The sequence below is a fragment of the Takifugu flavidus genome, chromosome 7, assembly GCF_003711565.1.
Source record: "Takifugu flavidus isolate HTHZ2018 chromosome 7, ASM371156v2, whole genome shotgun sequence".
Lineage (NCBI taxonomy): Eukaryota > Metazoa > Chordata > Actinopteri > Tetraodontiformes > Tetraodontidae > Takifugu > Takifugu flavidus.
The window spans coordinates 1212394-1224706 of record NC_079526.1 but is presented as its reverse complement, the minus strand read 5'-3'; the positions used below and the strand labels follow the sequence as shown (position 1 = coordinate 1224706).

General features: G+C 42.2%; 1 protein-coding gene across 3 annotated transcripts; it reads left to right on the top strand.

Moving 5' to 3' along the window:
• The first annotated feature begins 587 nt into the window (after positions 1-587).
• akr1a1b (aldo-keto reductase family 1, member A1b (aldehyde reductase)) lies at positions 588-8986 on the top strand. Of its 3 annotated transcripts, none has more exons than XM_057037794.1 (9): positions 588-640; positions 1221-1322; positions 3101-3220; positions 4933-5084; positions 5249-5444; positions 6645-6844; positions 7711-7783; positions 7889-7975; positions 8848-8986. In XM_057037794.1, exons 2-9 carry the CDS (start codon positions 1242-1244, stop codon positions 8911-8913), a joined length of 975 nt encoding a protein of 324 aa, XP_056893774.1. In that variant the 5' UTR covers positions 588-640; positions 1221-1241; the 3' UTR covers positions 8914-8986. The 3 variants fall into 3 exon arrangements, with proteins under 3 accessions (XP_056893774.1, XP_056893775.1, XP_056893776.1); XM_057037795.1 differs by having other exon boundaries at positions 626-644; XM_057037796.1 differs by lacking the exon at positions 588-640 and adding an exon at positions 1674-1753 and having other exon boundaries at positions 1307-1322.
• Positions 8987-12313: the final 3327 nt, after the last annotated feature.

Genomic DNA, 12313 nt, shown 5'->3' with positions numbered 1-12313 from the left:
GCCACCTTCATAAGCTGTATACTGACCTACTGACCTCCGACCCCGCTGACCCACCCAACCTGACTCTACCGGCAGCTTATTTTAATTAATATAATGTATTACTATGTTCTATCTATTCTCTCCTCTACCTGTCCTCCCCCTACATGGGTCTGGTCCTGCTCAAGGTTTCTTCCTGTTAAAGGGGAGTTTTTCCTTGCCACTGTTGCTTGTTTGGGGTTAGGCCCTGGGATTCTGGAAAGCGCTGAGAAACAATTTTGATTGTAAAAGACGCTATATAAATAAAGATTAAAAAGATTAAGATACATACTGATGGGTCAAAGGAACCACTAACAACATGACCTTTTAGTATGCAGGTGATATACAGAAGAAAGGAAAAAGTGATGATGAACTGAGAAAACTGGGAATGGTAGACATGGATGAGAAGAGCATTTTGAGTTATGTAGACAGTTCAGGTGGGAGGAAAGATTTTAAAAAAGACCTTTACTGGACTATGAAAGGGGATTTGAGGAGAACCAAGTGAGGACAAGAAGCTGAAGGTGGCAGTAATGAAACTACACGGATGCCAACTGCCGTTAAAACCCAAGAAGAAGAAGAGGAAGAGGGAAAAGGCGTTTCTTCGCACTGATACTCCTCCACCTCGGTGAGTACGTCTCAATCCAAAATCAAAAGATATAGGTTGAACAAAGTATGGACCAGATGAAAGTTTGCCACGCAGTTGTTGATGAGACAGCACCTAAAGATAGCGGACATTTTGAATAACCTAACCCGAGATAAAGGGTCTTACTAACTCTTAATAACAACCGCTGCGTGTTGTTACTTCCCCTTGGGTTCATCGCCTGACAAATGTCACCCTTTTCCAGTCACATTTTAATCACACTAAATCGACTAAACTTGAGTTTCATTGTTAGTTTACGACGGTACTTTATGAATCAAGTTTGAATTATGAAAGAAACGATCATCACATATAAACACTGTAGTGGATTTACCAGTAATTATTCTGAAAAGCAGTCACATGTTTAAAATTGAAAGACTGGATTTGGTCTGTCTGTCTGTCTGTCCGCCTGTCTGCCTGTCTGTCTGTCTGTCTGTCTGTCCGCCTGCATGTCTGTGTGTCTGTGTATTAGCTTGTATAGTAGCTATGGTAGCTGGGGCACGCACAGCCTGACAGGAAGGGCTCATTTCTGGCGCATTACTAAGCGACTGAATGGTGATGTTGCCAGGCTTCTGCACTCCACGGAGGAATGAATGACTTTGCAGTTCTCAGCACAGGAAGGAAGGTCCCCCTCCTTGGCCTGGGAACATGGAAGAGTGATCCAGGAAAGGTAGTGCTTCTGTGCACAGCCCACAGTACACATCTGGCTGCTGTCTCTGCAGTTTGACTTGTCCTCTCATGCTGAATGTGTCCCAAATGTAGCATCTTGAATTGTATGGAGTGCTTTATTGGCTTTGTGGTCATAATTTAGAATACGACACATGTATGGCCCAGGAACACAGTGACTAATGAACTGAATGAAAGTTCTGAAGGAACTAATACCTGCTTAGTGGGTGATTGTGGACCAGAGGCTGTTGTCCAGAGTGGTTTCACAGCTCGTCATCAACAAGCTGTGGATCAGCAACGTTAGATCTCTCACTTCAGTCTTTTACCACAAGACAACATCCAGCTCTCTGTCCAGCAAGGTCAGAACTGTGTGGCGGTATGGGTGGACTGAACCCCACCAACCCACGTACAGCTGGTCCATCATAAATGTCAGAGGTAACACATGTTTTTACTTTTGATTGTTAAAATTATCATTTCATTTAGAATGAAGTCAACAAGTCCTATCAAAAGAGGCCTTTTGCATCCTGTACCGTGACTGTACTGTTCCCTTTTGACAGAGCGTCATCAAGGATGCAGTGGAGAAATCTAATAACTACAGAGAACATACTGTATAGTCTGATTATGACACCATTCATTGATCTTTTTAACAATGACATATGTCGAGATATTTAATTACCTTATTACAATAAATATTGTCTATGAGAATCCAAAATAAGTGGATATGCACTTCTGATTTGATTTGGCTTTTGGGGCATTTGGTGAGATGCATGAAAGTACCGTATTTTCACGACCATAAGGCGCACCGTATTAAAAGACGCAATCTCAGTTACGGGTTCTATTTCTGTATTTAACACATACATAAGGCTTACCGGGTTATTTGGTAAAACATACTGGTATGCTAGCTTAAAACGTGCATGCTAGTGTGTATTTAGCAATGCACTCACGTACATCATCTTCTGAATCCGAAATGAATCTGAAATGGCTTCTGCGAAAGCCGAAAAGCATTTACAGATTTTGGAACTCATAGATTTTGCAAACATAAGGTGCACCACATTATAAGGTGCCCCGTCCATTTTGGAGAAAATTTAAGACTTTAAAGTGCGCCTTATGCTCGTGAAAATACGGTAACTGGGTAGAGAGGTCTGCTGGGTGAGCTGCACACCATGCTGCTGTCAGCGCTTCTCTCAGGGGACAGAGGATGTGCTTTCAAGGAAGTAGGGACACAAGCGTGTCAGCAGAAATCATATCAACTCTATGCATGTTTGCATTGTTTTTCCAATTAAGTGGCCCAAACTCTGAATCACTCTGGCCTGTTCAGGCCGCTATGGAGAAGATTCTTCTATATCTTCATCCAGCCGCTGGCCCTGCTTCCATTAATCACACCTTATCTACATCAACCACAACTGTTCACCATTGCTCTTTGCTGATGAATCAGTGTACTTGGTAGCTGCTAGGGAAAAGGTTTTGTAGTTGGTCTATAAGCTGGCTTTTAACTTAAAAGCCGCATTATATGCTTTTCTTCTAGTATTTTCCATGTTGATGAGGGTTAGTAAAAATGACTGATTCACAATAGTTGTGATAGTGCGCCACGAAAAAAAACATAAATAAGTCGCACCGTAGAATAAGCCGCAGTGTTTAAAGTGTAGAAAAAAAGTAGCGGCTTATAGTCCGGAAATTACGGTATTCAATGTAAAACAGCCCGCTTTAATTTACCGGTCATACCACTAGGTGGCTCCATGGCATGAAAGATTAATTTGAAATGTTGTCTTTCCTCTACATCAGGTTAAACAGGCCGTCATTTGGGCTCTCCAGGCTGGATATCGCCACATTGACTGTGCAGCCATTTATGGCAATGAGGCCGAGATTGGAGAAGCCCTGCATGAAACAGTTGGTCCAGGGAAGGTAAATCCATACAGTGTCCCGATCAATGGCTGGCTGATTTGTCTGGGACCATAATCATTGAAGATATTTCACTTTGGAAAGGAGACGCTCGTGATCTTTAATGGGAGCTCATACATGAAGCCCGTCATGCTCGGGAAATTCCACCGATCAGGAATTGTTTATACTTGTGTAGTGATATGACACAACTTTTATATAAATCATGGAAGCCCATTGACGAGATCATGGGATGTGCAAAGTGTTCTGCTTCTGCAGAAAAGAAGAGATCTGGTGGAAGATTTCTGGCTCTGAGCTGGAACAGTTATTGATGGCAGTATTACTGGCTGGGGATGCTCTGAGTGGCCATATTATCAACTTTCAAGATTTTTGGGCACCGAGCTCTGGTTATACCTCTTGAGCCTCTCTAGCTAGCTGCACCGCCGGTGGTCACTGCGCCCTCCACTGTTGTCAGGAGCGTAAGACACTGAGACACACTGTTTGCTCGAATAAATTATTTTCAATTATTTCAAATTATTTTCTCGCATTATATTTTTATTTGTCTTTAGACAAATTCTTCAGGAGATACTCCTTTGCTGAATAGCCTAATCACTGGAGCGAAAAATCTGAGAAATAAATCAAATGTCATGTGTTAAAATCTTTCCAGATTAACCACAAATTCCATCCCTTTTTAATCTGTGCTCAGCTAGTCAACTTTGGGAGTGAGACAAAATTACAAAGTGCAACACAACAACAGTGACCATCAACTGGCTGATGTCCATGCTAGCCATCGTTTCCCTGACAGATTTCCAGCACACATAACGATATAATGATGATGTTGACATGGTGACATATGAGAGAGGAAGGGAACAACCATGCCTCTCTCAGTGGGAGGTCAGACCTGCTACTGCTGGTGATGCAAGCAAAGGTGGATCAACCCCTGATAGAAAATCCTGTGTCAACACACTAACTTCCAGTCTTGTTCATAACTACTGTACAGCCTGTCCCAAGTCCCACTTCCACTGAAAAAGATCTGCTCCCCAAGGTTGATGAATTATGCACAATATCCATCCATACATCCATCCATCCAAACCGGACCCCCTCAACACCATGACTGCACCTAGAAAGGAGTGCCTTGACCCGCACAATAGAGTTTCAAAACATTTTGATGGTCATTTGTTGAATTGGCACAATTAGAAGGTCATATCTAATGAAATCAAAAGCTATTTCAACCAAAAACATCTCAGCAGTTCAAGATAGACTTTAACATAGAAGCCCTTATTTTGAGAGCAGCTTCACCATTCTTCTATCCATTGAACTTGTGAGTTTATGGAGAGTTTCTGCTTGAACTTCATTGCAGGATGACAGAATAGGCTCCCAGAGCTGCTGTTGGGACTTGAACTGCCTCTCACCCTCATAGATATTTTGCTTTGTCCACACCATTTTCAGTTCTTTACGATCTATAAAATGTTTTGAAACTGTTGTGCGCGATAATTTGGAACAGTGTATTTTAATTTTTTTTTGTTTTTGAAAGAAATACTGCAATCATTGCGAGGTTTTTTTCTATGACATTCAATTGATACTCAAACGGTTAATAACATGAAAATTATGCTGACTGTCATTGGCATCACCTGTTGAGAAAAATCTCATCTGCATAATAATTTGGAACGCGGTGTGGTGTCCAGATTGGAGCACCAGTTGTTGTGTATCATAAAGCTGTGCGTGTATGTGAAAACTAGGTCATCGGACGAGAAGACGTGTTCATCACATCCAAACTGTGGAACACCAAGCACCACCCAGAGGATGTGGAGCCAGCCCTACTGAAGACACTTAAGGACCTACAGCTGGAGTACCTGGACCTCTACCTGATCCACTGGCCCCATGCCTTCCAGTGAGCTCAGTTTTAACCATAAAATGTTACAGTAGGTTCAAAATAAACCAAACAATATTATAATTGGTACTTTTTAATTCCAAAACAGACACCGGAGGAAGTGAATAAGATGCATAGATCTTTGAAGTTCATTTCAGTTTTCCTGCATTCTCTTTACCTTACAGACAAGGAGATGACCCTTTCCCTAGAAAGGAGGATGGCAGCCTGCTCTACGACTACATAGATTACAAGCTAACGTGGGCTGCTATGGAAAAGCTGGTGGAGAAAGGCCTGGTCAGGTCCATCGGTCTGTCCAACTTCAACAGCTGTCAGATAAATGACATCCTAGCTGTGGCCAGCATCAAACCCACTGTTCTGCAGGTGATGACAGACTCATATGCATCGTGCTTATCACTTTGGATAAGAATTTTTGGAACAAGCAGTTGATTTACAAGGATAAATGTAACCTTTTTGACTCAACCATTGCCCATTACGCTCTATTCTGGAAGGTTCAGCAGTCTTGATGGGGTTATTTATGTTACAAGGTAGCACAGTCTACTGGTACAGATACTCTTCCCAGCAAGAGTTAGGCTTTAAAGGTATTCTAGACAAGGCCTGGTAAGACTTGGGATGAATCCCAACTCGTTGCTCGTATTTTAAAATTGTTATAACAGTCGAATCCATCTATATCTAATACAAGCTAAACCGCTGTCCAATTCACAGCACAGGACTTCACGACCATGACTTGCAACTCACGAAATGCTTGAAAGGTGTAGAAATAATCCCAGAACCATGGCAGCTATTGCTCTTGCATCTTGTCTGCTGACGTAGCAGCTGGCTGGTGTTGCTTGAGGACTCAGTGGTCATGCCACTCTGTTTAGAGGGACAAGGTTAAGGCAAAGGGAAAGAGCCTTGTGCCCCTGTGTTTGATGTCTTGTGTCACATAATCACATTCTTACAGATTGATCTGTTTCTGAGGCAGGAGTTTTGGATTAGATTTTTTTACTACCAAAAGAGTGATCTTAATAACTAAAATGTACACAAGTTACATGGAATTTAAATTTATCAGGGATAGGAGAGTACCAATACTGGTCTAATTTCAAAGTATCAGGACTCATAATGACTGTCAAGACCAGCCACTAATGCTTAAGGCTGAAAACCCAAATTTATGTAGAGTAGTACTCTTAGCCAAATTTCACCCTGTCAAAGACAGCCACATTGTTTTGAAGGGTGAGGGGCAGGTGAAATGATGAGAGGGGTGGCTTTGTCTTCGTGCATTTGCCTTCCACACGTCTGCATGAAAACCACATTTCAGTCAAACAAAATCTCTCTCTTCTCTTTTGTTGTGGAGCACATAGAGCTGTAATCTTTGTAAGAAAGATGCTGTACAAATCAAGTGTGCTTGTAATTAACAGCAACAAATTCTGCTGTAGTCTGCGTACAATTCCTTCTGTCATCACGGAAATCATGGGGCCCTGATTATCAACACAACCTATTTATGTGTCTTACAGTAGTTTCTACTCAACATTACCATCATGGAGTAGGCGTCTAGGAATGTTTGACTTTTGTTTCTGTGGGCAGGTAGAGAGCCACCCCTACCTGGCTCAGGTGGAGCTAATGGGCCATTGTCGGGACAGAGGTCTAATAATGACTGCCTACAGCCCTCTGGGCTCACCAGATCGCGCATGGAAGCATCCAGATGAGCCGGTGGTCCTTGAGGAGCCGCTGCTTCTTGGACTTGCAAAGAAATACAAGAAGTCCCCTGCTCAGATTGTCCTGAGGTGATTTAGCGGGAAGAGTTATTTGATCATGCATGACCATGCAGCTAAGTTGCATTTTGTGGCTTTTCACTCTGTTTTTAAAATCTTAAACCCAATGATTATGTTATTTTTCAGGAAAAAGATTGACAGTATTCATCAACAACATATATTTTCTCCCTCACCCACCAAAACCTACCAAATCCCTTTCTACCATCCTCTCTGAAGCATCAAACTTCCCTCCCTCTGTTACTGACATTTAGAATCTTATCCCCAACTCTACGCTAAGCTCGATCCTCTGACCTTGAAGTGTGCAGCTCAAACTATGCCTGGAAAGTTCTCGTGCTGATGTCAGACATCATGGAAGGCTGCGCGAGCTGCTGAAATAGGTCACCTTGGCCCTCTGAGGAACATGGGGAGAAAGGAACAATGTGCAGTCAAGGGAAAATAGACAAAATAAAGGTGATCTTAACAGTATAGGGATCAATGTGTCGTCCAGTCCACCTTTGCACAACCACTTCTGACTTCAAAGCTGCCATGCTAGTGTTTCGGTCCATTTTCACGTTCATCATTTCAGCCTTAAAGTGTGCAGAAGTCACGCTGGAGGCATCAGTTTCCTCTGCAGCAGGTTGATCTCAACACCCGGAGCTACAGATGCAGCCAGAGGAGTGGGCCATCGTAGCGTAGCCATCAGGTTGCACAGTGTAAACATGTGGGGTCAAAATGTAATGAGAGAGAGTTGGTGGAGATGCTCTAATGTCAATATGTTAATGCTAATGTGTTTTCCTATTATGTGTTTTAGTACGTAACACAACACTATGCACATTTGTAAAGATATGTTTGATTTTCATCAATGACAAATAATTATTATAAGTCCATTTTGTTTGCAGATGGCAGATGCAGCGAGGGGTGGTAACCATCCCAAAGAGTGTGACCAAGACTCGCATTATAGAAAACATTCAAGTAATCTTTTGTATTTTTTTGTAATGCATTTATTTATCTTTATTTTATGGTCATTGATAAGTGCCTCTACTTACTATTAATGTGCTTTTTGTATTTGTTCTCCAGGTGTTTGACTTTATACTAGAGCAAGAGGAAATGAAAAACATCACAGCACTGAACAGAGGGTGGCGCTACATCGTACCCATGATCAAAGTGTGTAACCTCTGCAGTTATCTTTTGAACTCCTATTGAAATTCTGTTTTGCTTAATCTGTGGTTAAGGCTGTTCATAACATAACTTCTAGCAAGTCTGGCGTATATTTAAGGAAATGTACACTTCATTTCTGATGTAAAAACAAAGTACCTTATTTTCCAGACCATAAGGCGCACTGGGATATAAGATGCATTAAATGAAGTAAAACAGTTAGATAACTAGGCGATTTCAGCATAAAGAACTCCGGATCCCTCTCGTCATTATCCCAGTCAGTCTTGTTGCTGTTAATCAGCTGTTCAGTGATGATTCCAGCCTTCATGAAAGCTCAGACGACACTTGAGACTGATATTTTAGCCCAGGCATCCATGATCCACTGGCAGATAGTGGCGTAACTTACTTTATTCCCCCTGAAACTCTATTTCGTTTTCTTTACGTGGCGCAGTTCATCTTCTTGTTTCTTCCACTTCTGCACCATAGATTCATAGTGTGGGTGTGTGTCTCCTATAAGTGGTGCACTTGTTTTAGAAATGCAAAACTACCTTGGATAACGATGACCAGGATGACTGAGAATCTACACAGATGTTTTATTTGTAGTTTACCAAAGTCACATTAAAACATTTTGACAGATTTTAAAATTGGTTTGACGTCAGGAAGAACAAACAGAATTAATCTATACACAAGCTGCACTGGATTATTAGGCCCACAGTCAATTTTTTTTACAAAATTTAAGGATTTTAAGTGCGCCCTATAGTCTGGAAAACATGGTAAATTAGGTTAGTCATGTATTTCTTCACTATCTCTAATCTGCGGTGAAGAACATTTGGTTTGTACAAATCTTACTTGTTTATACAAATAGTCTAATAATGTTGCAGGTGGATGGACAAAGTGTTCCCAGAGATGCAGGACATCCCCACTATCCATTCAATGAGTCCTTCTGAGGGGGCATTGTGCAAGAGGAACAGTGCCTTAAATCACACATCACTAATAAATGTGACAAATGTCATAAATGCACTCCTTGGTCTTCTATCATTTGGTGTGTGTGAGGGGGACAGGCAGCCAGAAAACAGGCTTTATGAGCTATATTTAATTAAATTTAATTGATATTCTGTTACAAAACTAATGATGGTGAGCTGGGTGGAGGAGAAGGATCGATAGAACAAAAAACAGAAGGGCAATCAAGTACCAGATTTTTTTATTTTTTTATTGTCCCTAATCATGCATACAATGAGAATAAAGTCCTTTCAAAAGGCAAACATGTACTGCAAGCATAGCATTACAAAATGGAGGTGAAAAGTTTGTCAAGTGGCATTAAAATAGGGAGCTACAGTTGGTCTATTTCCTAGCAATCATGATCACTCATGTCTCCATGGACAGTAAGTATTTTTCTTTTGTTCATGGCAGAAATATTTAACTAAGTGGCTTTTCTTCCTGAAATTTTTTTTAACTTACAGATCGACTAAATTCCTGGTGGCGCAGTAGCTAATCATAATAGAGCCTATGGGGTAAATCAGGAATACCAAACCAACTAGTCTAGTATTCAGGAACAAAGACTACCATTATCAAGGACGGGGTGGAGACTAAGTAGACAGAAACAGTGAAGCCATTTTGGGAGTCATAATCTGTATCCAGGCTGTGCACATCTTGGGTCTTTGGGACATGCCAGGTCACACCTTGCACATGACAGGAAAAACTTGGACCTGAGAGAAAAATCTGTGTTTAGTGTACGTGATAACATAGCACAAATTTGGTTGCCCATGAAATCCCCCATGGATATTGTTCTGATGAAACAGCAGGAGGTGCCTTCTTCCTACTAACTGTTTTTTAATTTAATTTTGTTAGATTGATCCCTGCCGCTGACATGTGATTTTAAAAAAATTACAAATCAAATCAATCTTTATTTATATAGCGTCTTTTACAGTCAAGGCGCTTCCAGAATCCCAGGGCCTGACCCCAGACAAGCAACAGTGGCAAGGAAAAACTCCCCTTTAACAGGAAGAAACCTTGAGCAGGACTAGGCTCATGTAGGGGACCCTCCTGCTGATGGCCGGCTGGCTAGAGAGAGAGGAGAGGGGGAGGACATGTAGAGGAGAGAATGGGTAGGAGAGGAGAGGAGAGGACGGGCACAGAAACATACAAAGATACACTATATTGAGCAAGCTGCCGGCCGAGTGGGTCAGTGGGGCCGGAGGTCATCATGCAGCTCTGAAGGCGGTGATACCTGTAAATGAATACAGAAGGGGGGGAGCAGAAAAACTACACAAGAAACAGCATCACTAGTCTACTTGATGAGAGGAGAGGAAACCATGACCCAGTGGGGTGACAGAGGCCTGTAAGGTGATCATGTTTCTGGGCCCCGGCAGCCTCGGCCTATAGCAGCATAGCTAAGATGTTAACCTAATGATTAGACGACCCCCTAATTATGATAATTTGTCTGTCTATGATAATAACTGGAACTACAGTGGGACTAACTCCGATATATATGTTGTGCTCAGAGCCACCACCCAAGCAAGAGTGGCAGGAGAAACTTACCTTTAGCAGGACAAAAACTTGAGCAGGACCAGGAGGGAGGCGAGGCGAGGCAGCCATGACCCAGCAGGGTGACAGTAGCCTGGTGATCAGGTGATCATGCTTGTGCACCCCGGCAACCTCGGCCTCTAGCAGCAGAACTAAGATATTAACCTAATAATTAGATAATTACCAGTATATCTAGGATAATAACCGGAACTACAGAAATACTGACTATCAGCTTTCTCAAAGAGGAAGGTTTGAAGTCTAATCTGATAGTAGAGATGGAGTCAGTCTCCCCTACCTGGACAGGGAGCTGGTTCCACAGCAGGGGGGCCTGGTAGCTAAATGCTCGGACCCCCAGTGTACCTTTAGAGACTCTGGGGACCACAAGTAAACCAGCATTCTGAGAACACAGCGGTCTATTGGGATTATAAGGCACCACTAGTTCCTCCAGGTAGGATGGAGCTAGGCCTCTAAGGACCTTGTAGGTTAGAAGAGGAATCCAGTACAGGAGTCATGTGGTCTCTGTCAGAACTTTAGCTGCAGTATTTTGGACCAGCTGAAGGCTTTTTGGGGAATTGAAAATAATACACTGTTGGATCGCAATACCTCCCGTATTGTAACTGCTAATCCGCGTGTTCTTTGAATGAAGACTTCGAGAAGAAAAGTACCAATTTCGAAATGTATTTGACAATAGAACCAATTCCAAACACAAATATTACAGAGCTCCGGGCCAGTTCATAACCCTAGCAACAACAGAGTTAATCGTCAGGGCACGAAGTCTGACAACCTAACTATCCCTTGGCCCAGTCCTTCATAGTCACACACATGCAAATTCACAATGTCCATGCAATCCAATCCAGTTCCTCTGCTGGGATGACCTCGTCCTCTTCTTCCAGCCTCCTTTGGTGTTGATACAGTCCTTCTTTTCCATTGCTTTCCCAGGTGGCCAGATCCCATTCTTCATGCAAATGTGATCATCGTCAACCCCCCTGATATCCTGTTTACAATTGTGTTGGCACCCCCTGCCTGACTGGCTCCTAAGATAACAGTAGAACAAACAACAATCCTGCAAATGTCTCTGTTCTTTATTTCATTTGCTAATGAGTCTACCTTGCCTAACTTCTAAGAGAAGACAGAAACATATGGTGAAACACATAACAAGATAAAGACAATTCTCAACAACACCTAATCTTTGCAATGTTACTCAAGTGAAAAAAGGCACTTCTAGAGACTATTTTAATGTGTGAGTTTAAGGACAGATTTTGGTCAAAAGTTACTCCAAGATTTCTCACAGAGAGACTAGACGCTAAGGAGATACCATCTAGAGTGATCATGTGATCTAATCTATCCCTGAGAGGTTCAGGACCAAACACCATGACCTCGGTTTTTCCTGAATTGAAGAGAAGGAAATTTGAAGACATCCAGGACTTTATGTCTTAAGACAGGTCTGAAGCTTCACTAACTTCTCTGTCTCCTCTGGTTTCATGGATAAATATAGCTGAGTGTCATCAGCATAACAATGAAAATTTATTCCTGCTGCTGAATAATGTTTCCTAAGGGAAGCATGTACAAGGTGAAAAGGATTGGTCCAAGTACAGAACCTTGTGGAACTCCATGGCTAACCCTACTGTATGAAGAGGGAACACCGTGGACATGAGCAAACTGGTATCTATCAGAAAGATACAATCTAAACCAGTCTAGGGCTGTCCCTTTAATCCCAATCACATGTTCCAGTCTCTGGAACAGGATGCTGTGATCAACTGTATCAAAAGCAGCACTGAGGTCCAGCAGACATAAAGTCCTGGATGTCTTCAAATTTCCTCCTCC